At 48.1% G+C, this 24,955-nt stretch overlaps 1 protein-coding gene across 3 annotated transcripts; it reads left to right on the top strand.

Annotated features, from left to right (window-relative positions):
* Nucleotides 1–2,867: 2,867 nt before the first annotated feature.
* On the top strand, nt 2,868–23,008 carry LOC101785309 (two-component response regulator ORR1). 3 transcript variants are annotated; one of them, XR_002678596.1, is made up of 7 exons: nt 2,868–3,188; nt 3,329–3,387; nt 3,937–4,014; nt 4,124–4,194; nt 4,583–4,808; nt 4,923–5,330; nt 5,474–5,806. XR_002678596.1 is itself a non-coding variant. In XM_022828447.1 (6 exons), the coding sequence occupies exons 1-6, from the start codon at nt 3,059–3,061 to the stop codon at nt 22,671–22,673; spliced, it is 699 nt and encodes a 232-aa protein (XP_022684182.1). In that variant the 5' UTR covers nt 2,871–3,058; the 3' UTR covers nt 22,674–23,008. The 3 variants fall into 3 exon arrangements, 2 of the variants coding, with proteins under 2 accessions (XP_022684182.1, XP_004975695.1); XM_022828447.1 differs by lacking the exons at nt 3,329–3,387; nt 3,937–4,014; nt 4,124–4,194; ... (1 more) ...; nt 4,923–5,330; nt 5,474–5,806 and adding exons at nt 20,795–20,853; nt 21,521–21,598; nt 21,715–21,785; nt 22,224–22,434; nt 22,524–23,008 and having other exon boundaries at nt 2,871–3,188; XM_004975638.3 differs by lacking the exons at nt 2,868–3,188; nt 3,329–3,387; nt 3,937–4,014; ... (2 more) ...; nt 4,923–5,330; nt 5,474–5,806 and adding exons at nt 19,871–20,499; nt 20,795–20,853; nt 21,521–21,598; ... (1 more) ...; nt 22,224–22,434; nt 22,524–23,008.
* The last annotated feature ends 1,947 nt before the right edge of the window (nt 23,009–24,955 follow it).

Here is a 24,955-nt window from a genome sequence, read left to right as displayed (position 1 = left end):
TAGTATCTATGTAATGGGTTTTGTAAATAGCCTACATTTAATACTCCTAATTAGTATCTAAATATTGATGTGACACTTGCTTAAAAATAAGCAAAGGAACCAAACGCCCCCACAGATCTCGCAAGAAGTCGACGTCGAAGTAAGACGTGGATAGAAACTGCCGTCCGGCAAGATCTCGCGGGCCACCCAAGTCCTGAGAAGGCAGGAGCAGAAAGCCACCAGTAGGCAGTCGGCCTGGTGCGCGCGCCGGCCTGCTGTCCACGGATGGCGGGATCCTCCTGGCGATTCGCCCCGCCCTGCCGCGCGGGATCCGGCGAGTCCGACGCGCCAACCTCGGCTTCCGTGCCCCTGCCTGCTCCTGCTGTACGGAGTACGCTAGCCCGAGCCACCGAACCCGCCCGTGCGCCGGTCGCGCCGCGCGCGTACCGCGGCAGCGCGTACGGCGGATCCCGGAGGTAATGGCCCGCCACCCCGCTTTCGGCGCTTCAATGGGCTTGGCCGCGCGCTGGCCGGTCGTCGCGGCCGAGTACGGCCGGAGCGCGGTGCCCGTACGTACGTGGCCAAGGTTTATGAAGGCAGCCGTGCGCCCGCGCCCGCGTAATGGACCGGAACCCGTGCGACGACAGGTCCGGTGAAGGGACTGGCCGGCCTCGCGTGCTCTGCCGCGGGTTGGGTACGCTTGCTCGCCGTCCTGCTTCTCTTCGGCCGCGCGCACGTCTCCGGACCGTCCGACGGTGGCGTGACAAGAGAGGCCGCCAGTTCGCCTAAGAGTTCGAGCCATACTCCCTCCGTCCCATAAAAACTATCTATTTTAAAAAATTATTAAGATAGTAGCAATGCTAAAAGTATCTCTAATAACTCTTCTTAATTGGGTATATTATCGAGTAGAATTAATTATGTATCTACATAATTGCTGAGATCCACCGTTGCACCAACTCCATTCCATCGAGGATCTTGCAGAGATCTCCGGGCGTTTAGCCTTTAAGCCCAGCCCCACGTCCCCACCCCTGATAACACCCTGCCAGCCGCCAGCGATTCCTCTCTTCCATTTACCTCTCGCCGAGACCACCTCCTCCCACCACGAGCGCCGTGCCGGAGGATCGGTCCGAGCGTGCAGCCATTAATCTGTCCCCTCCTGAACTCCGACAGCTACTAATCCTAAGCGCATCGATTTGACGGGTCACACGTCGTGTCAGAAGGATCGGAGGTCTGAGCATGGACGCACGGAACCGACGCGACCTGCCCTTCACCACCCCGTGCATGCGTATACGTTGCTTTCCTCGGATCCCCTGTACAAACGCGCTGCCCGGCTCATCATGCGTGGTCTCGTCTGCGATGTGTACTCCGTTTTCCTACCAGAGACCTGATCGAGTTGTTAAAGTTGCGTACGAGGAAACAGAGATCACCAGTATGTGTCTGCACCGCCGATCTTTGGCGCATGTACGTAATCCGTGGCCTATCTGCATCAAACCTTTGGCGTAATAAGTTCTTCGTAGCAGAGCCACGAGATACGCTGTGATTCGCAAGCAACAGGGGTTGCAGGTGTATAATATAATTGCTGTGTGGAGATCACAAATCATGCACAACCAATCGACGGGTCAAAACTTAAAAGAGGGTCGTCAGTGCTGGGGAGATCTCCAAAGCTGCTTTCGCTCGCTTACCAGGCCAAATAATGGCGAGATCTCAAGGCAAAGGAACTTTTGTGTGTGAAGAACCTAAAAAGGCCCTGCGCCTGTTCATTATGGTGCTGCTGCGCGGCTTTATTTGATGCAGGCTTGGCATGTGCAATCTATATATCCCAAGGCATCTTTTGGAGAACAGAATCAATAGAAAGGCATCAAGGATCCCTTTTCCCCCTTTGCATACATGTGTAGCAAAGCTTAAGCCTAGCAGATTGTTTGCTTGAAACATTTTCAAAAGGCCCTGCTAAATGCAAGTCAATTTGAGTGGTGGCATGAGCGAGGGGCCACATAATTTGAGACCGTCCCAGTTTAATGGTTCTGTTGATATGCAGTGAGATACAACTATGCGAGTTTTCTTTTTGAAAAATGATAAAGATAGTATCAACTGGCCACTTATCCATTAATCATTTATGGTACTCCCTCTATTTCGAATTATAAATTCTTGTAGTGCTACAGATGTTAATATTTTTTTTATAAACTGAGTAAAAGTTAGATAAACTTAACTTAAACAAACCTGCGCGACTTATAATTTGAAACGGGGAAGTACCCCCCACACACACTATGCTCAGCTTATACCAAAGTTCAACACCTTACCCCTTCCCCGTTTCCCATTTGACCAAACCAACCATGCAATGCAATGCAAATTGTAGCGCCGGAACAAAACCAGCGGACGCATGACAGCAGGCAGGACCGAATCCACGTGCTGCCTTTCATAAATCCCACCGTATCTAGCTGACAAGTGACATCAAGAAAAGAAAGCCACTGCCGGGAATCAAATCATATCCGTCCGCTTCAATCACCCAAATGGCCCTTCCAGCAACCTCAACGGTTGAGATTAGCCAAAAGCAAAATTTCCTCTTCGACGCATAATCTTTCTTTTTTTTGGCGATCCAAGAAAAAGGTCTCGGAGAAAGGAAAAGAGACGAAAATGATTTGAGAGAGGAACAAAAAAAAAAGCGCGCAAGAAGAAGAGGAACTGGAGGAGAGCATGGAGAGATTCCCCGACAGCAAAATCTTAGGGTAGAGCGAAAAGGCATTTCCCCCTTCCCGTGCCACGCGAGACGTCCTGCCAATGATATGTGGGCCATCAGGCATGGCCCCACATATCGTCATAGCATCTTCGTTCGCACGCGAGTTGGGGCCCACACGCTCCTGCTCTTCTCCTTCATCAGAGCCTCTCTTTTCCCTCCGCTCGCTCACACGCCTGACACTTCACCCCTCGGCCCTCGCCCTCTCCCTCTTCCGCCTGGCCGTTTCTTGGTTGTGTGGTGGCGTCACGCTTATAAGAGCAGCCGGCGATCCTCTTTCTTACCACGACTAGAAGTTTCCCCCGCTGCTGTCTGTTGTAGAGACACCGAGACCGAGGGAGAGAATACATGGAGGTAGGAGGAGCGGAGGTGGAGGAGGGGGTGACGAGGGTGCTGGTGGTGGACGACTCGCCCGTCGACCGCCGGGTGGCGCAGCTCCTGCTCAGCAGCAGCAACTCCTGCGCCGGCTCCTTCCATGGTCAGCACAGTAGTAGCACTCTGCTACTTCTCTTGTTGCTTGCTCTTTCTGACTCTGGTTACAGAGCTGGCGGCGGAGTCTGACGGGCTCAATTTGCTTGACAACACTGCTGGGGTCTGACTAGCTCAGTTTGCTTGCAGTCATCGCCGTCGACAGCGCGAAGAAGGCCATGGAGTTCCTCGGCCTCAAGGACGGCAAGGTAAAAATCCTTGCTCTCATCACCATCCGTTTGACAGTTTCTGATCATCTCCTACTAGCTGGTGCGAAGAGGAGAATTCAGCTTGCTGTAGCTAGCAGAAGACTGACCCGGCATCCCGTGCTGGTTTACACCACACCTCACACACAACGCATGGTGCCGCGCCGTACCGTACGCGTGACGGCTTCTGTTCTTCCCTTCTCCTCTCTCTCCTGGAAGCACATGGTCACCACTTTTCAATTTTCATGGCGTCCAAAGGCACAACAGCCTGAAAAAAAGCTGTAGTGTAGTACCACTGCCCCTAACAGTAAAAAAGTGCCATGCTTATGATAGTGTCAGTGCTGCATTAGAGGAAGCTTGCTCGGGTATGGTTTCTCTGCTTCATGCCTTGCAAAAGCTCAGCACCAGACGAGAGAGTAGGGACAGTGCAGACTCCAACAGAATCCTGTCCCTATTCGTTTTCTTTCCTGCATTCCCTCTATTTCAGTGCAGTGCTTCCAACAGTGGTTTAAAAAATACCAGGCTAAAAGTTGAGCTTGCGGCATTTTGCAGGAGCAGGCCATCGACATGGTGCTCACCGACTACTCCATGCCTGAGGTGACTGGCTATGACCTTCTCAAGGCCATCAAGGTAAGCACACAAGCATGCATTGCATACAAATCACCGCATTTGCTGAAACGCGTACGCAAATTTCATTGTCTCACCCTCACACACTGCAAATTTCACGGGTGTTTTCCAGGCGCTGAACACCCTGAGGCCGATACCGGTGGTCGTCATGTCGTCAGAGAACGAGCCCCAGCGGATCAGCAGGTAACCCTCCTGTTCCAGGAGTATTTAGTTTCTTTCGTTTTTTCAGTTTCAGTTTTTGTGCAAATTTGGTGCCTTTGTTCCCTCTGAATGTCTGCTGAAAAACATCCTGACAGTTCTTGATGGGTTAAAGCCCTTATAAACCTTGCTGTAATGCATCATGGCTGTTCAGTAAAAGTTCACTCAGCCTACTGTACTCCTCGACCTGCTTTCTCCCATTATGAGTTACTCGTATCATTTATCAAGGACTGGTAGTACCAGACAAAGATTTCGTCTTCAAATTTGCGCACCCATACAAAATCTTGACCATTGATTGTGTGATGGAATCATACGTCCTGGCAGGCGACTGATCGTAACGAGCTCTTAACTCCTCTGTTACTGACAACAACAGATGCTTGAACGCTGGCGCCGAGGACTTCATTGTGAAGCCCCTGCAGAGCAAGGACGTCCAGCGCATAGTCCGGAGCTGCTCCGCCGCCAGGCACAAGGGCTCCGCGCCGCGCGAGGCCGTGGCCAAGAGTGTGCCGATAACGCCGCCGCCGCCCTCCGACCACCGCGCTCCCGTCGGCGCCGCGACGGCGTCGGGCCCGCGGGGACATCTCACCGGTCTCGCGATGGTACGTCACTGCCACCCCCACGCCTCTGGTTGTTCCATCACAGGAGAAGAAAATTGAGAAGGCAAGATCTGTTGCGCGACGCTGATCGGCTTCGCTTTGCTGCTGTCACTGCAGGTCCTGCACTCGTCGAGGATGGAGCTCTCGCAGTACTTCCCTCTGCTCTTCAAGCTCGTCCTGCTTGTGTACGCCGTGCTGTGCCTGGGCGAGCTCATGCACAGATGGTCATCAGGCAGCGGCCGCTCGCTCTCCCTGTGACGCGCCTGAGCAGCAGAACCGTTGCAGCGCAGTGCAGTTTTGCTGAAGGGACAAGTGCTTCATGAAAGAGACGGTGAAAAGTGAAAACCAGTGGGAGCTGGCTTCGCGCTGCAAAGATGTGGTCACTTTGGTTTCACCAAGCCAGGCTCCATCCCAGATTCCCAGAACAGATACCTCAGAATACACAGTGGTGAGAAAAATGTCACTTGGAACAGGCCGCGGCATCAGGGGATTAAGGCACATTTTGGTTGTGCCCAAGACTCCATGGTGAGCTTCCTTCCTTGACGCTTTACTCCGGTGATCAAATATTGCAGCATCGGGCATTGTTTTGAATTCCTATTGTTGCATAACCTGTCATGCTTTTTTGACAAACCTGTGCCTTTAGCTAATTTCTTTCTTGTCCATTGCAGAGAGCCAGATACCTCTCGTTGTTGGGATCCTGACGAGGCACGATTTCATGCCCGAGCATGTTCATGGACCGTTCCCGAATCTCCACAAGTCCCGTTGAGGAAGAAGCGTTCAGTATCATGTTCAGTTTGATGTTGCCTTGTACACCGTACTAGCTTCCTGTGTGAAAAAGAAGCCGCTTTGTGCAATGCTTGCTACCCCATCTGCCTTTTTGTTTTCATTTATATTTCTTCTGGACTACTCCAAAAACTTGAGATAATTGGATCATATCGTATTTGATGTAAAGACCTGATTCTCGGGATTTTCCAATCAATTGAGTGGATTTTTGTAGTTGGCTCTTGTGCAACGTCAACACTCAAATAGTCTGGCAGTATGCTCATGCTGCCTTCAGCCCTACCTTCTTCATGCTCCTGTAGCCATCAGTGTAATTGTAAAAAACTTGTCCTCTTGTGCAGATAATTCAAAAACAAAATAACAAAATTACTTCTTTGCTGTGCCTAGGGTGTTTGGCTCAAGGGCCTAAAGTTTAGCCCTGTCACATCAGATGTTTAGATACTAATTAGGAAATTACATAGAGAGAGTCCGTGAGGCGAATCTATTAAGCCTAATTAGTTCATGATTTGACAATGTGGTGCTATACTAACTATTTATTAATGATGGATTAATTAGACTTAATAGATTCGTCCCACGAATTAGCCTAGGCTCAAACACCCCCTAACACGTTCGATTTCCAAGCTAAAAGATGCTGATGTGTCATACAGAGGAGAGATGGACGAGACATCTGTCCCCAATCATTTCAAAAAAAAAAAGACATCTGTCCCCAAAAACGCCGTTGCTTACGGATCGGCTGTCCCTGTCCACAAGCCGGGCAAGAAACATCGTATTTGTTGCTGTCACATGTCCACGATCTCTCAAGATCCCCGGAAATTCGCCGGGATCCATCGACAGCGACGCCGGTGGCATCTACCGATCCAACTACCAGGGCATCACGCGACCACACATGTCAGTAGCCCAGGACACGAACATTAAGGGGGTAGGAACAGTAACAGGGTAGACACCATGATGCTGATCCTGTATATTCCGGCATGTGGTATCTCGCCTGCCAAAAAGATCATCTTTTTCGCTGAGAAACCTAAATGGCATGGACCATGCCCTTTCTCTGATTTTTTGTCCTCCTCCTTTCCTTTTTCTTCTATCTGGAATGCATCAGCGTGTCAATTGCAGCTGCACGAAGAGCAACCTTTTCAACAAACTCTCATCAGCTTGTAGTTTTGATTATTGCATTAGACTAGTGTCTTTAGAGGCTCTTACCTTCGTGTTTGTTTTTGTGATTTGTTATGTGCCCATTGGGTCAGGCTCACATCATGTCAAGAATAATTTCCTACTTCCCTGCACCGCTATGTGTGCAGCTACTCTGTGAGGAGATTTTTTGAGGATGATATGTTGATATCAGGAGGTAGCATCCCTTTGCTTGCTTTCCTTGCCTTACACGCGAGGGCAGACAACCAAGCAAAAGATCCAGGCAGTTTGTTTGTTATCCTGGAGTTGGAGCTGACCTCCATGCTTAGTCTTAGGGCATATCAGCAACGTCTAGTCACTAGGGTATTAGTCTACCCCTTTTCTCGTCACTTGCAATTCAAACAGCAAGCAGGAGTTTCCAAGGGATCATTAGTAAATTTTCTCCAAAATCCATATGATATTCTTTTGTAATTCTTCTCTTTTGTACGACAAACATAAGTGCATATATGTCTAAAGTTTAAGTATTTATTACTATCTCCAATCACAAATACTTACTGTTTTGGATACAAACATGGTTCCCAAAATACAAATTTTAACAGTTTTCTTTACGATGTATGTTTGTAATTCCCAACAAGATCACTGCATCACCAAAATAAATTCAAAAAATCCACAACATGTCTAATTTTCATATCGCGAATTAATTTTAAAATTAGTACAGCAACATGAGTACTTGTAATGCCACATAATTGTGATTTTATTTGTAGCACACTAGAGGAGAGGCCAAAGACCATTATGCTCTTAAGTTGACACCTTTTAGGGAAAAAATCATGCGCACATTATAATTCACCTTGAAATTTTGGAGAATTATGCAATATTATAGTCCCTATTCATGCAATTTATTTTCAGATTTTACATAATTTTTTTTTTTGCAAAATGAAGTCAAAGGCATAATGTCTTTTCTACACATGTAGTGTCTTATAATGATAGCCACTAGTATTTCCTAATACTGTCTTAGGGCCAATGTGAAACATAAAGGTGTTACGCGGAAAAAAAAAAACATGTCCTCATAGTATCACGTAGATAACCTGATAGGAAAAGATGAACAACTCACTTTATATTTCAACTTATTGTTATTTGATAAGACTTAACTAGTCAACAATGACATCTTCCTTGGAAGCATAGTGTCATCAAGGGCACCGCGTGTCTCCTTGTGCTAGTGGTAGTAGTAGCTTCATTGGCGCTCAAGTCCACCGTCGTCCCCAGCAAAACATCGATCACACCAAAGTGACTGAAAAAGCTGCCAAGCACCAAATGAGTTACTATACCAAAGAAGCAAGATAGGTCGCCTTTTGTGATAAAAGTTTCAAATAAACTCGAGATTCAGCGTTGGATCACGATGTACGTACAAGTTTTGGAAGTAAAGCATATCGTCTCAACACTTCCCCTGAAGCAGCAGTTGCAGCAGAAAAATCTTCAGCATCGGGCACGCGAACACGCAAGGTCCCACACGGTCGGACGGTATCCCCTCCCGTGCAGCAGCGCTGAGTACTCCTACGCAGCTTCTTTGATCAAAGAGTCGTCGTCAGTCACAGACTCACAGGAGGATCCGGCCGGCAGGAGATCGCCAATTCAAATGTCCTGCTTCACTTCATCGATCACCAGCAGGCGTCACCGACTCCAGGATCCAGCAGAAGGTAGAGATAAAAGAAAAAGGAGAAACTGCCTTCCTGCCAAGTAGATCCTCTGGGCACCAAGCCTTGTCCTGACTCCTGATCGGCAGGCCGGGCCGGACCGGACCAGACGGCGCGCAGGGGAACAAAGCTGCAGTGCTGCACCGACCGATACAGTACCCTAGGCATCAGCTGATCGTCCTGACGTGCCAGTCCTCCTCAGATAGTCGAATCACCGGATCCTTCTCGCGATCCGCCCTGACCCGGCGGCACCAGGATCCAGCGACCCGGACGCGCCCCTGCCGCTGCCGGCTACCAGCGGCCGAGTCGGCGCTTCAATGTGCATCTTCACCCGGCGGGCCCTCGCTCGTGCGCGGTGCCTGCCTTGGACGGCCGGACCGGCCAGTACGCGTACTTGTCCGACGTTTTTATGGGCGAGCCGTGCTCCCGGCGACCAGCCAGCCACGGCCGGGTGCAGGCGCGAGAACCACTGCGCGTCACACCACCACCGGTCGGCGGTCGTGTCTAGTCTAGCTTCGTCTGCTGGCCAATGGTCTCGCTCGGCCCGTCAGACTGATAGCGTGAAAGAGGAGAGATAGCGCGCACGCGCAGCTGGCGTATCCAATTTCGAGCACAGTAGTTCGCCTACAAGTTTGAGCTGCCGGAGGAAGAGGAGCTAGCACGTAATATTCTCGAATTCTTCTTTTGTATAACTGTTGCAGTGTGCATGCGCCGCTCTCCATTTTTCTGGCGCGGGCATCGGTAGCTGCAGTGTGCGGAGCGGAGCCTAGTTCTTCTCTCTTCATTTCAAGCACCACTACGGCGACACGCTGTGGATGGCCAGGGCACTTTTTTGGAGAACAATATCAATGGAAAGGTCTAAGCAACTCCAAGAGGCTGCTAATCTTACCCCCAATACCTTTTTTAGGAAAAAAGAGAGAAAAAATGAACTCCAACAATCCACCTAAACTTTCCCCAATTTTTTAGCGACGCTAAAAAACAGCCTGCCACCGCGTATATTTTAGCGTTGGCGTTCCTCCCCCAATTCTGATTCCCGCACACCCGCGCGTCCCTTCCGATGGGCCCAATACGATGACGTGGCCTGTGTTTGAAATATTGGGGGCTATTTATTAGCGATCTGTTGTGGACTGATATGCTTTTGGGGGAAATTTTTTTTGGGAGAACCCCCAATACATAGTTTTGGGGAAGAATTTTTTAGGATACTCTTGGAGTTGCTCTAAAGGAACTTTTTTTTCCCCTTTTGAATACGTCATTATATACCTCCTAGCCTCCTAGACATAGAAAAGATCAAAAGAACATGTGTGTCAGGAGATAGAACACCCGGCCGATCGGAAATTTGAGTGGATTTTTGCTATCCGTGCTCGTTGAATTTTTCGGCAACAATCTTCCAGGCACTAAAAGTTTAGCTTTACGTCAGCGTTAAATTTGTTATCTTGTGCAAGTAACTCGGATGATTTTACTTCGTTGCGCAGTTGTCAAATTTTAGGACGTCGATTTCCAAGCAGAAAGGTGTAGTCGTCATGCAGAAAACTGAAACCTTATATGTCACGAAAATGCCGTTGCTTGCAGGGCGTACGGATCGGCTGGCTGTCCACATGCCGGCGAGAGACGACATCGTATTTGTTGCTGTCACATGTCTATGATCTCTCAGGATCTCCGGAAATTCGCCGGGATCCTCCGACGGCGACGCCGGTGGCATCTACTCGATCCTACCACCAAAGCATCGCCTGGCCCAGACGGCAGTGGCACAGCCAAAGGGCAGCCCCCCGAGTCCCAGACACGAACGGAAAGGGGGCGAACAGTGACAAGGGAGACACCATGATGCTGCCCCTGTGTATTCCAGCATGTGGGTGTCTCACCTGCAAAAAAAAGGCCGTTTTTTTAAAATTGAGAAACCCATCATTCTCAATGGACCATGCTCTTTCTTTTGTATTTCTTTTTTTTCTCCTCTTCTCTCTCCGTGGAATGCATCAGCATGCCAATTGCAACGAGAGCAACTTTTTCTTAATGACAAGCTCTTCAGCACTTTAGTAGTTTTTTTTAGTTGGTCAAGATTGATTGTGTCTGTGGAGACTCTTTGAGCTTTGGTTTGGTTTGTGACTTTGTTCTCTGCTCCCATTGGGTCAGGAGGGATGGCTGGTTCACTTGCAGGGTTACAGCCCATGTGAGCAAACAAGGATAGGCCATATGTGCAGCTACTCTGAGAAGATCTTTCTGGTCTTGTGGATGGTATGTTGATATTGGGATGGGATTTGGGAGGCAGCATTTTGCATGGCTTTGCTTGCTTGCCTTCCCTTCCACGCCAGGGCAGACAACAAAAGCAAAAGATCCTTGCGGTTTCTTGTCTTGGAAACGGAGCTCCCCTCCTTCCCTAGTCGAAATAGCCACTAGGAGTTTTACCTATAGGAGCCATATTCTGCAAAAAAATCGGTGAAATTTTCTCATCAAACGTGTAGCTACTTTACATTTTTCTTTTGCAAAAAGTATCCTTCGGTAGATTGATTTATAGTGTCAGCAAAAAATCTTTTGTACTTCTATTTTCTTATATGATAAGGATGGTCGTACATGACAATTGAATGTGTAAAAGTTTCACAATAGCCTGCTATCTCCAATTAAAAATACCTATTGTTTTGGCACTGATATGATCATCAAAATATTAATTCAACCACCAGTTTTTCCGGTCTCAAATTTGATGTGTAATCTTCATTCTTACATGGTGTAATCTTCATTCTTACATGGTGGACAAAATCAATAGGAGCACACCTCTGTCGCAAGCATAAATGCTGAGCAAGTGCACCGCGCGCGTCCGTCCTAGTGCTAGCGGCAGCACCGTATCTACCTTCATTCACAGCGGCACACCGTACCGCGACACCGCCAGCATGTACGTACGCGGTACGCCTCTCTTCACTGACGCTCAAAAAGCCACCGTATCCAGCAAAAGATCGATCACACCAAATGGGAAAGGTAAAAGGCTGCCAAGCACCAGATCAAGAAAGCGAGCTCGCTTATCCCCTGGATGACATTGAAGTTTTTAATTAATCTCGAGATTTCAGTGCTGGATCACGATCTGTTTATGTCCTTTGCTTTAAGAAGAAAATAGGAAAGGCGTACCGTATTCACCGTGCCCGGTACAACTTTTTTAGGGCAAATCTTGGCAATCCCCATATCGAGTTTTTCTTCTGTGGAGTCCATATCGAGCATAGGAACCCGTCCTGTCCTGCGCAGTGCAACGTGCAGCCTGCATCCATCGATCGCGTCAATATTGATCGCCCGGCCAGTCGCAGGCGAGAGACTGTCCACTGCCGTGCCGTGCCGTGCCCGGCGGATGATCTGGTGGAACAGGCGCGAGTCAAGGCCGCCAGACGCAGATGGGATGATCGGTCGAATCGAGCAAAAGCTGCCGCGCGCAATGCTACTCCACCTGCAACAGCAACACCCTACTCGATAGGGGAGTACACGGGGCGTACGCTTGCCGCTCGATCGGATGGGATGCCGCTTTTCTTTCATTTTGCTTTCGACGGCATGCCACCGTGGTCTTGCACTCACCCTGTCAGTGAGTCAGATGCCGCCGGTCCGTTCGACAAGCATCATATCCACTTTTATCCAGCGAGTGAGCTGAGCGCGCTGCGCGCGGACCCTTTGCATGTATGGTCAATCGCACCACAAATCAGGTCCCGGTCGATCTGCATGCTGGGCAGCTGAGCCGGCATTGGCATGTGGCAATTGGCATCGTCTCGACATGTGTACCGCACAGTACAGTGGCAGCGCCACCGATCACGATCACGGTCCAGCGAGAGATCGCCAAAGCAAGGCATCGGCGGGGATGGGATATACCGCCAGACTTGCCATCCTGCCAAGTACTAGATCTCGTGGACCCCAGGCCCGGACCAGCAGGAGAACAAAGGCACAAAGCTGCCGCGCCACAGTACCCGCCACACCGAGGCGCCGGGCGTCCTCGCTCGCTAGGCACCAGCCAGCACGCGTCACGGTCACGGATCTGATGTGTGACAGTGGTGAGCCTGCACTCAGATCGCCGGGATCCTCCTCTTCCGTGCCCCCCGCTGCGCTGCGCCGTTCTGTACGCCTCCGCGACCGAACCCCGCTGGTAGTCTGGTACGCTGCCCACCGACGCCCGTGACGCGAGAACAAAACCTAGGCGGCTTGATTTGGTGGTGGTCAAGCCATGGAGCGCGAGATGACAAGAGACAAATCCACGAGACCCGTGACGACGTGTCCGCGTTCGGCGAGCACAAGGACGACGTCCCCCCTGGCCGGAGCCCCCCGGACCATCCACCCACTCCGTTCCATCGAGGATCTTGCCGAGATCTCCCGGCGTTTAAGCCCTGCCCCCACACATCCACGATAACACCCTGCCAGTCCCCCGCAGATTTGGAATTTGTTCGCTTCTCACCGACTCCCATCTATCACCTGTACCTGTACATACGTTGCTTTCCTCGGAATCTCTCTGTAGAGACGCTACCCGGCACATGGTGATCGTGTGCGCTCGCCTGCGTCACTGTGTGGTGTTCGACTCCGTTTCTGTCGGCTTCGATCTTCTTGCAAGTAACGGTCTGAAATCTAGTCACCTTCGTGAAGAGTACACACGGCCACGACATTTGCTCTGTTCGGCGGCCAATCAACTAAGGTCCTCCCTCGGCCTCCTCCAGGACACCAACAATTAGTGCTGCTGATATCCCTCGCTGTACCGACGCTTGATATCGTTTGTCCCTCTTCCTTTACTCCACGCCACCACCCCCCTCTCTCTCACACACACACCCACACGCGCGCAGCACCGAACGACGAAGAATCTCTGCGGGGGATTTCACGTAGTACGTGCGATCGTTTTCTCGGGATTTCCTGGTGGGGAATCTGCCTGCCCGGCGATCCGATCCGATCCGAGAGAACGACGTGATCTTCCGCCCCCAGCTAACACTAACAGTGCCATCTCGGCAATCGGCATCGTCTCTTTTGGCGACGCCTTTTTGTTTGGAGAATCGGTAGCTGGTAGTAGTAGTACTGCCAATATTGGTGCACGCTGTGGCCACTGGCCAGCCCAGATCTTCGATCGGCTGCAGTGCAATCGTACATGCATTGAGCTCTTGTAGGCCATGCCAGCTCCCATGCTCATCTCCAGCTGCAACCTCCATCCACACTGCATCAGCGGCGTTTCTCTGTAGTAAAGCCACTGAGCTGTAGTGTGATTCGCAAGCAACAGGGGGGCATGGGCACTGTAGGCGTATAATTGCCGTAGATTCGCGGCCGGCCGGCCAACCGACGGGTCAAAAGAGGGTCATGCATGTTGCTGGGACAGGGAGAGAGATCTGCGACAGTAGATGGGAGCTTTCCGATCGTCGATCGATCGATCGCCCGGGTCAAGTGCGCGAGATCTCAAAGCAATCAGAGGTTTTGATGCCGCGGTCGTGCTTGCCTTTTAGGCCCTGTACGCGAGCATGTTCATTATGATGCTCCGATGCAGGCTCGACACGCGTGCATGCGCCATCTATCCATCACAGCTCTCCACTTTTGGGAGAACACAATATCAACAGATAGGTCTAAAGGACCTCCTTTTCACTTTTTGCATACGTCATCGCATAGTAACTTCTTTTGAGTCTCCTAATTAGATCCTGTTTGGATACAATATCCTAAAGATTAGGACTCCATTTTGAAGACACTTTTAGGACATATGTATCCAAATATAAGTTCTAAAAGTGGACTACTAAAGTTCAGGAGGGCCATTTTCATTAGGAGGATCAAGGGGTACTAATGGATCCTTTTTCTCCTAAAAGTGGTCCCCAAACCCCCTCTTTACCCTTGTTGCCCTCCCCTTCTCTCTCTCCACGGCCGCACCCTCCCTATCTCTCTCTCCTTCCTCCCGCAGCTCTTCTCCTGCATGCGTCTCTCTCCTTCCTCCCGTGGCTCTTCTACCGCATCTCCACCCTCCGCCGCCACCTCCTCCCTCCGTCGCTTACTCCTCCCCCCGCCGCCACCTCCTCCCTCCGCCGTCTCCTACTCCTTTCGCCGCCGCCATCTCCTCCCTTTGCCGCATCCTTCCGAGCCATCTCTCGTCGTCGCCGCCATCTCCTCCTGCCGCCGCCATTTCCTTCCTTCCGCCGCCTCTTCTACCTATTGCCTGCCCGCATGTAGATCCACGAGGTCAGGTGCTCCCCACGCCGTCCACAAGATCCACGAATTCCTCAGCCCCTCCAGTCCTCCGCCGTGCCCCCAAAGATCTGTCGGTTCCTCATGGAGGGCAACGACGATGATGGATTGGAGGATTTGTTCCCCCAGGCCGGTCCACAAAATCCCCCTTGCGGAATCAATTTTTTCTCTAAGTTCGAGTCTTCATTTGCTCCCCGTCACGGCTTAGAGAACTTGGACCTCAACTTCCAGGCTGAGGAGTTCCTCGATCTGAGCACGTACTCAGACTTCCTTCGGGGAGATGGTGTTCCCCGAGGCCGTGCTAGCCGTACTCTTGGCATACGCGCGGCTCGCAATGCAGGTCCAAATGCTGGAGGATTCAAAAGAGTTGGTGGCAGCAAAGGAACTGGTGGCAGCAGACTGACCTGTAGCAAAAAAGGGCTCAGCGGCAGCAGAGGGCCTAGCGGCAGCAAAGGGGCCGGCTCCAGTCAAGGTGCAGGCGGCAGCAGGGGTGCCGACGGCAGCAAAGGGCCTGCCAGCAGAGGTGGAGTAGGGTGTGCAAGGTCATTTGGCGCTGGTGGTTCTAGCAGTGCAGGTCGTGGAGGAGGCCGTCCAGGTGGTGCTTGTGGTGGAGGAAATCCAGGCCGTCCAGAGGATGTTTTTGATGTCGATGAACAAAATATTGTTGAGGATGCAGCTATGGAAGTTGTGTTTCCGGGCTCAAAGGTATAATCTTGATACTTGCTGTCGATAATATTCATACTTGCTGCATTAGTGCCTAGATACTAAATTGGTGCCTTGATACTACTTGAATTGCTGCCTAAAAGTTAGTTAGTATGAATTTAGAGTGAATTAGTGCCTAGATCATGTATTCTAGTATGAATTTAGGGTGAATTAGTGCCTACATACTAGATGAATTAGTGACTTGTAGTTGCTGAATTTGTGGCTTGATGTATTCTGCAATGGATTTTGATGCTGACCTTGTGATTTGAATTAGTTGCTGAATTAGTGTGTTGACTTGAATTAAGTGACTTCATTGTAGCATTAGAGATAACATTTTAGGAACAATATTAGCTGGTTTAATACAATATAGTAATTGTGCCACAAAGCAGGCTGTGCGCGCCAGAAGCAGCATAACGTGCGCGCCACAAACAGCAACGGTAAGCATTTAATGATGTGAACAGTGCAGGGGCATTTAGAGGAGTAATTGGGGGTAAAAAAGTCATTTTCCCTCTAACATCCTAAAGATTAGGATTCCATCCAAACAGCCTTCTCCTAAATTTTAGGACTACCAATTTCTGGATCCTAAACTTTAGGAATTTGTATCCAAACAGGCCTTTAGTATATAAACATTCGATGTGACACGGACTAAATTTTAGTCCCCGGAACCAAACACCCTCTTAATATACCTTTGCAACATAGTAGGATTGATTGAACCTCTAGATTTTCTATGGAATTCCTTCTTAATAGCTTGTTTCTAGTATATCCGAAAGATTTATGTATAACATGAGATCGACATAAATCTTCTGGAAAAGCATCCTAGTCCATATGTTCCCAAAAAAATTTAGATTTAATATAAGGCAACTTATCTAATTTTAACTGAATTTACAAAAAAATATAGTAAAATATCTGTAATGCCAAATAAATGCAATATGAAAACATGTTTAATGATGGATTTAACATACTAATTTAGCGTTGTAGATGTTTGTGCATTTTTCTATAATGTGGTCAAGATAAAAGATGTTTGAATTATGATAGAACTAAAACAATCTATAATTTGAAAAGGATGGCGTAACTTTAAGGCCAACTAATAATAGCCTTGCAAATTCCAAATATTTGAGCCAGATACCTTTATTTTGACACCCAGCGATATGAGATTTTTTTGCCTTTCCTTTTTGCAAAATAATAAAGAGGGACCAACTGGCCATCCATCAATTTTGTATAGCGCACGCGCATTGCACGGACTGTATGAAAATCTGTTCTGTCATCATCAGCTGTAATCTGTATCGCGGGCCATTACTCGCGACGATCGACTGTATGGACCGGAACCCTAACGAATAGGGGTGACGCGCCTACTTTTTTTTGCAAGATCCGAGCAGATCCACCGGTTTGGTACAGATGTTTTGGTATTCGGACAGGCTTTGAATAAAGCCCCCCATGCACGCCGTGTTATGATCGATATAACACCAACACGTACGTACCAAGCTTTGCTTTTCGTGTATGGTACTTATTGCTGACACCATATCTCGTATCATCAAGAGCCTCGACGATCGTGCCACTCACGTAGCCAGGCATATCGCGTCGCGTGCAAAACCCGGTCCAGGCCACGGTACATGGTACATCGCCGTGTCAGAGGCTCAGGGCCAAATGAATGAAGGCAGCAGAGGAGGAGGCCGGCAGGCCGCAGCGTAGCGAGCCTGGTGTGGGTGGCAGTGGAACAAACAAAAGGAGAGGCCGCCGCAGGGGGGTGCCAACAAGGGCAACAATCCAAAGCGGCTGACGGCCTCTGCTGACATACTGATCGCAGAAAATGAAATGCTGCTGCATTGTACAGTAATCATGTATAGTTGTATAGTACTATTGTGTGTCTCCACCGTTAATAGATCGGATGTTTTATCTTTAGATACACGATGGAGATATCAGGGGGAGGTTACACTGCAACACAGTATACGTGTGTACATAAACGAAGATGTACGTGTATTCACGTCCAAATTAAACTAGATGCGCTAACCATCATCTTAATGGTTAATCCGGTCAATACGCACTTAAAACGATATAGTCTGGCAGTCTGTCGGGTCAAACCCGATGCAACCACTAAATATCTCGATCGAAACAATACACCACAAGTTTCGCGCGAAGGTGAGCACAAACATGCTAGATTTTACACAAATTAAGGATACAACACGAGGATGGTACAACGGTTTAAAAAAGAGTTAAAATACACGAATAATATAAAGATTTTAAAGGTACAACAAAAGTAAAATTTGAAAAACAAAAGCTGATCGCCTATTTACACAAGCGCCAGCGACCCGAGAAAAAGACGTCACATCGAGCCCACTGATACGACGTCAGAAGAAACGACACCTTCTGAAAAAGTAATACTTACAGGACTTACCGACTATGGTATATACTTAGTTGTGCAAGGTTTTTGGTTGAGAGGTTTGTTTTGCCAAAAAATAACTAAGAGTGAATCCTTACTTTGAAATTTTAGCATCCAATTTAAAATTAAACTTAACAATTCGCAAGATATTCAAAAAAATTTAGCGTAGAAAAACAATGGATTAGGCAAGATATTCTAAGTGGGCTGGACGCAGGCGCCGGCGCGTGGAGACACCGGTGCTGACGGTGGCCTGACGGCGTACACGAACTGAACCATTCAGTTCATGAAGAAGCCGAGAGAGTCATGAGTTTGGGTACGAGTTTCTTGCAATTTCAAATAGAATAATTCAAATAGTCCAAACTAAAAGTGGTAGCTGAAACATAGCGCTGCAACATTCGTAAAAGCTCAAAGGAGGTTTGACGCACAAATTAGGAGATCGCTGAGCCAAAGGTCGGTGAATTTCATGCAAAGCTGGAATTCAGAGATGCAGGACTCTATTGCATTTACACGAGTGACGAGTTGGACCCATTTTAAAATACTTTGCTCTTCGAAGCCTACGTGTTGATCAGGAGTTCATGACACAAAGCGTAAGCTGACTATAGGGATACAGAGTTAGTTTGGATTTTTGACATGTCCGAGAGTCGAGAATGATGTATTTGAGATTTTTAACTATATTGGAGCAAAATTTCGTACTTTTCATACTTATACTTTTAATTTATATTTAGCTGTAACAATAACATACGAACCTTAATAATCATATTTTATAAAATAAATCATGGTCACATGTGCTCACATGCTAACAAAACTTATTAGATACATTTATTTGTTTAATTTAAATGTTAATGACCCCAATTAACATTAGGGGTGTTACCGTACGCCAGGAAAACGTCTTAAAATGTTCTCAAACAGTACACCACCAACATGCAACTTTTTATGAAAAAAAAGTCAATCTTGTATTCTTGGTTTGAAAAAGGGAAAAAGAATAAAAATCTCAAGCGATGTATTTTTTTCACGGCTACACTCACGCTTATCTTCTTCCACGTTCCCTACAAATGCAACTCAATTTGTAGATGTACGATATATTAGACCTGACCAATTTCTCTCTCCAGTACGAGTCACTATCAATGGACCCACTCCAACATAAAAAAATATTTCCCTTCTTATTTTTGCACCTCATTTCTCCTCACAAGCAGAGCAACATACCTCTTTTTTCCTTTCTTTTTATTCGGTATGAATCGGATCAAAAACATGAGTCAATTCTCTCTCTCTCTTCTATAAATGGTCCTCCTCCAACAAAGATGATTCAATTCATCAGCTCCGCGTTGCCTCATGCACCGGCCGCGGGAGAAGACCTTATAGGACCGGGCTTGGCAGAGGACGATAGAACAAAAGGAATTCATATCAAACAAACCTGATCTAGCAATTTATTTTATATATTTTTCACTAAACTCATCCGAAAATTCCAGGTCAACGGTGCCCATGATACGGTCTATGATTATGGGCAGGAATTTTCGATTCGAAATAAATCTAGGTTTTTAAGAATAGTAGAACATACCTTTGCTTCTGGCCATCATTATTTTCAGAATTTCCTAGAACCTTTTTGATAAGCTGCATCTATCATTTTCATCAAATCTTAGAATGCTTAACTTTTTTTTTTGAAAAGAGGAATGCTTAACTTTCGAGAGCAGATAACCAAAAGATTTTGTAATATCACACGGAAAGGAAAATATCAAGATAGTACAAGATCAAGGGAGCGAACATAAAAAACTCCACACACCCTCGCACAGGATGCTTATACTAAAGCCCCGGTCCTTTTCCTGTTGACCCTACCCATGTTTACACGTCGCAAGTTGCAGCTCCCGGACAGATCGACCAGACACCAAACGAAGCGGCTTCGATCACTTGAAATGGCAGCCGGATCGAATTCGAATCCACGTGCTGCCTTTCCTAATCCCCCGCCATATCTAGCTGCCACCGAGAAAAGAAACCGCGCCAGGGGTCGCCGTCGCCATTGCTGCGAATCAAATCAAATCGCCTCAGTTCAATCAGTCCTCCCAAATGGCCCTCGCTTTTTCCAGCAGCCTCAACGGTTAAGAGTAAACCAACCCCCGGTCGATTTCTTCTTCTTCTTCTTTTTCCTCCTTTTGGCGCGTAATCTTTCTGGTGATCCAGGGAAAAGAAAAGTCGTGGGGAGAGAATGATAAAAGAGACGAAAATGATGAGAGGGAAAAAAAAAAGAGCGCGCGGGGAGGAGGAAGAAGAAGCGAAGAAGTGTGGGTGGGGAACGACGACGGAGCGTGGTGTGGAGAGATTCCCCGACAGCAAAATCTAGAGGAAAAAGCAATTCCCGTGCCGCGCGAGCTACCCCTCTCTGCGGGACCCGCGGGGGTGGGCCCCGCCCGCTCGCTCTCTTCTTCTTCGGGGGTCTCTCCCTCCTCCCTCACCCTGCTCACACGCCTGCCTGCCTGACACATACTACAACCTCCCTGGCCCTGTCCTGCGAGCCGTCAGAGGTTGCCTCCGCCTCGTCTTCCTCCCCCGCTCTCTTTCTCTCTCTCCCGCCTGGTCACCCGTGGCGTCACGCTTTATAAGAGCACGCGGCCGGCAATCCTCTTCCTTACCAGTTACCACGAGTAGAAGCTTTTGCCGGTGCGTGTGTTTGCTCCTGCCGCTGCCGCCGCGCCGGTTGGAGAGACCCTGAAGCAGAGGAGGGGAGAAACGGAGATGGAAGTAGGAGGACGAGGAGGGGTGGAGGTGGAGGAGGGGGTGATGAGGGTGCTGCTGGTGGACGACTCCCCCGTGGATCGCCGGGTGGCGCAGCTCCTGCTCAGCAGCGACTCCTGCGCCGGCTCATTCCACGGTCAGCAACGCCGCTCTCGGCTCAGACCTCGTCTTGTGATTTCTTAAGTTCCTTGTGGATTCATTCATTCCCTCGATCGCTCGGTCGCACTGCCAACTCGAACAGTGCTTCCTCTGTTTCCGAGCTCTGAAACTTACTCTGCCTGCAATCATCGCATAGTTCGAGTGATTTGCTTCTGGTTTCCGATTCCATCTGGTGTCATGTTCAGCGTTCATTCAGGATATCTCAATTTGTTGGTGTCAGTGTCAGTGCTGCTCTGCTAGATTCTAAACAGCCCGTGTAATTTCCCGTGCAGTCATCGCCGTCGACAGCGCCAAGAAGGCCATGGAGTTCCTCGGCCTCAAGGACGGCAAGGTAAACTCATCGATCGATCGCCATGTCCATTTCAGAGCACACACAGTGCAGTAGCAGTAGCACAATTACCAGCAAGCAACCCCGGCCGGCATCCGTTCCCAGTGGCGCCGTGGCGGGCACTCCACACAGAGAGTGCGCATGGGCGCCTGCGCCACCTGTCGGCGACCCGCCGGCCGGCGCCGCGCGCCTCTCCGTACCGTACGGCCCACGCGTCCGCGCATGCGCGCGTGACGGCTTCTGTTCTCCGCCCCTCTCTTTTGGAAGCAAAAGGTCGCCGCTTTTCATGGCGGCAAAAGAAAAGAAAAGAAAATTAGCCCTGCCGTCTCTCGCAGCCACAGACCGTAGCCTGTAGAAAGCTGTCTCTAGTTCAGTGCTCCACTGCTAAATCCCCTAAACATAATGCCGTGCTTAAGATAGCATTAGTGCCGCATCACTGTTAAACATGACCTGACTGCGACTGCTCATGCCCTGTAAAAGCTCAGCACGGGATGGGATTAGGGACAGTAGGGTGTCTGCGCTGCACTCTGCAGTAGAGACTCCAACGGAATCCTGTTCCTCCCTGCCTTTCTTTTTTCAAGTTCCTCCTTTACCTTTATTTCTGTGCCTCCAACAGTTGTTTAGTGTTACATTGTGGCTAAGCTAAACCCGTGGCGTTTGCGTTTTGCAGGAGCAGGCCATCGACATGGTGCTCACCGACTACTGCATGCCCGAGATGACCGGCTACGACCTGCTCAAGGCCGTCAAGGTACTGCAAAACCTGTCACTGCATTTCTGCCGTGTACATGTGTTAGCTACTTTGCTCCATTCCTGCATTTCATATCAGTCTCACACACACGCTGCAAACCAAACCAAACCTCACAGGCGCTGAACCCCCTGAAGCCGATCCCGGTGATCGTCATGTCGTCAGAAGACGAGCCCCAGCGGATCAGCAGGTGAGCCTTGCAGCTCCTGTTCCTCTCTTTCCAGCATCAGTTCTTATGCAAAGTCGCATTGAAAAAAGGGCAAGGAAAAAAAAAAAGCTGCCTTTGGTGAGCTTGGTCCCTCTAAATGCCTGGTCTTGGTCGAACAGTACCGGATGGGTTAAAGCCCAGCCCTTACAAAGCTCGCTGTAATGTATCGCGGTGCCTCTCAGTAGACATTCACTCGGCCCGTGACTGTACTGTGCCTGTAGTCCTGTAGACTGTACAGGGCTTCATCTCATTATGCGTATCCAAGGACTGCAGCAGTACGAGACAAAGATTTCGTCTTTGCTCGGCGCATTCACGCACAATCTTGACCATCAATGTCACAGCAGAGTTGCAGTACGATCCTGCAGGCAATACTAGATTGTAACGAGTTTTTTTTTTCTTTTCTTTTGGCTCTGAAAACAGATGCTTAAACGCCGGTGCTGAGGACTTCATCGTGAAGCCACTGCAGAGCAAGGACGTGCAGCGCCTCAGGAACTGCTCCACGGCGAGGCCCGGCAAGCCCACCCCGCCGTGCGAGGCCGTGGCCAAGAGGAAACCGCTGGTGCTGCCACCCTCTGCCATCGCCGCCGCGTCGCCATCGGGACGGCGAGCAAAGTTCGTCGGAGTCGCCATGGTACATCAGTCATTGACTCACTGTCACTCCTCACTCACTCGGATTCCTTAGCAGCGACGCTGATCGGTTCAGATTTTACTTCTGTCCAGGTCCTGCATTCGTCGAGCGTGGAGCTGTCGCAGTACTTCCCGCTCCTGCTCAAGCTCGTCGTGGTGGTCTACGCCGTGCTGTGCGTGGGCGAGCTCCTGCACAGATGGTCGTCGGGCGGCGGCTGCTCGCTCGCCCTCTGGTGCGCCTGAGCAGCGACAAGCCGGCAACGGGCACCAACAGGAGACTGATGCAAATGCAAAGGTCTTCTCCTGCAGCTTCTGTTGCGCCGAAGCACCGGAAGTTTTCAGGCTCCAACAGCCGTGGAGATTTTAGCTAGCCTTTAGGTAGATTGTTTGCTTTGAGATTCTAACTGGGGTTTTGACGATGAGTCGGCCATGGTTGCTTCTTTCGTGGCCTTTGTTTGGTGAGGTCGAGAGACATAGGAAGGAGGAACGAACCCCTTGTATCCTTGTACAGAATCAGAGTGCAATGCATGATCTGAGCAAGTACCTGGCGCGTCCTTTTTGGCCTGGATCTTGGGTGATATGCTGATGGGACGTCGTGATTGTCTTTTCCTGCCTTTCGTCCTGGGCGATGGCAACTGCTCACCGGTTTTGTAGTTCAGACGATCAGATCCCATGAAAAAGAGGGCAACACAAGTTGACTAAATGCAGCATCAGATCCTTCTGATTGGGAAAGGTAGAGATAGGTACTACCTCCCGACTCAAGGATTATGATGTCTTTTGTGTAAGCTTGAGCTGTGTAATTGCGTCCCGAAAGCATTTCTGACAGCAGAGATGCATGCTAGACAAGAATGCTTGAGTCCAGATGTGTGACCTTTCTACGTTTGAGCCAATGATGCCATTATCTTGTTTTCAAATATGTGCATTCGTAACAATTTACAAATGTGCGATTCTTGAAGTAGGATAATATCAGATCATGATTCATGGTACGATATGTCAATATGCAGAGAAGCATTACTCTTCATCTTTCTTCTACTTATCATCATCCTCATCCTCTTGTTGAGGTACAAATTCTTTCAGTATATCTTCCTTGTATGGATCCGAATCATGAAGGACCTTATTGATGACACGCTTAACCTGATGCTTGCTGCTTGCACCAAAAAAGAAGAGTAATCAACATAGTAAGCTAGAAAAAAATGGTGCAATAAATATTTGTACTACTCCGTAGTGGCTTAATACAGGGCATTAAGAAATCCCTGTCATAGCCAACGCATGTTTGCTAAGATGTTCTGATTTTAGTAACAAAAGCATCAACTGTACTCGGCAGAGTAGCATTAGCTCGAGAAAGTGAGACTGAGACCGATGAAAGGTAGTATTGTATATTGCTGATTAATGCTCAATTATTTATAAACATCATCCTTTCTTTAGGATTTCGATGTTAATGCAGACCTATCCTTTTTCAGGTTCTTAGACATTTAATCAAAACTGACGGGGATTCTCATACTATCTTACTTCTTACTATTACTAATTGGAGGCTCCTTTTGAAGTCTTGAGGTGAAGCCACTTAGGATTCCTAAGTGGACACTCTAGAAAAATCCTAGAAATTCTCACAAAAAAGCAAAACATCCAACCATCAATCGATAGATTCAAACCATCATAGCCATTGGATCTATTATGTTTTCTAAAAAATTACCCACCTATGCCATTATAAAAATAGCCTAAAGTAACCCCTAAATCTATATATAAATTACTCACATCTGTCATTATATAAAATCAGCTAAAGTAACCCCTAATCTTCATCAAAATTACCCACTTATGCCATTATAAACAATATTTAAAATAACCCCCTAATTTGCAACCGAATTGCCCACCACTATTACTTAAAAATTTAAAGTAACCTGTTAAATTTGCATCTATATTACCCATACATGCCATTATTAAAAATAACATGATAACCCTACGCTTTGAATCAAATAACCTTAATTAAAAATATAGAGTAATATATGATTCTAAATCATCTATATCTTGCACTATTGGTATATGATATAATAATTAAGGTCTATACGCATGATGTGTGTCACCATTTATATAGATATAGAGGGAGTGATGAGAATATAGATTTCTATGACAAGCTAGAAAAAAGAGACAAATTCTCATAAAAATTAAAAACATCAAATACCAATCTTGTAAACTCTAATAATCATAGCCATTGATCTATTATATTTTCTAAAAAGTTACCCACCGTTATCATTGTGAAAATATTCAAAAAAGAGCTCTAAACCTATATCTAAATTACCGAGCTCAGCTATTATAAAAAATAATCTAAAGTAACCTCATAATCTTCATCCAATTTACTAATACATATCATTATAAAGCATGACTTAAAATGTCATTCTAAAATTTAATCTATATTACCCACATATGTTGTTATTAAAAATAACATAAATTAAACACCTAAATCTTAATCTAATTATCTTCATGTGCATCATACAGAAAATGTCAAAAAGTAAACTAATATATGATTCTAA

Source organism: Setaria italica, chromosome VII (assembly GCF_000263155.2).
Source record: "Setaria italica strain Yugu1 chromosome VII, Setaria_italica_v2.0, whole genome shotgun sequence".
NCBI lineage: Eukaryota > Viridiplantae > Streptophyta > Magnoliopsida > Poales > Poaceae > Setaria > Setaria italica.
Note: the sequence above shows the minus strand (reverse complement) of the source record. Positions and strands in the feature narration are given on the sequence as shown.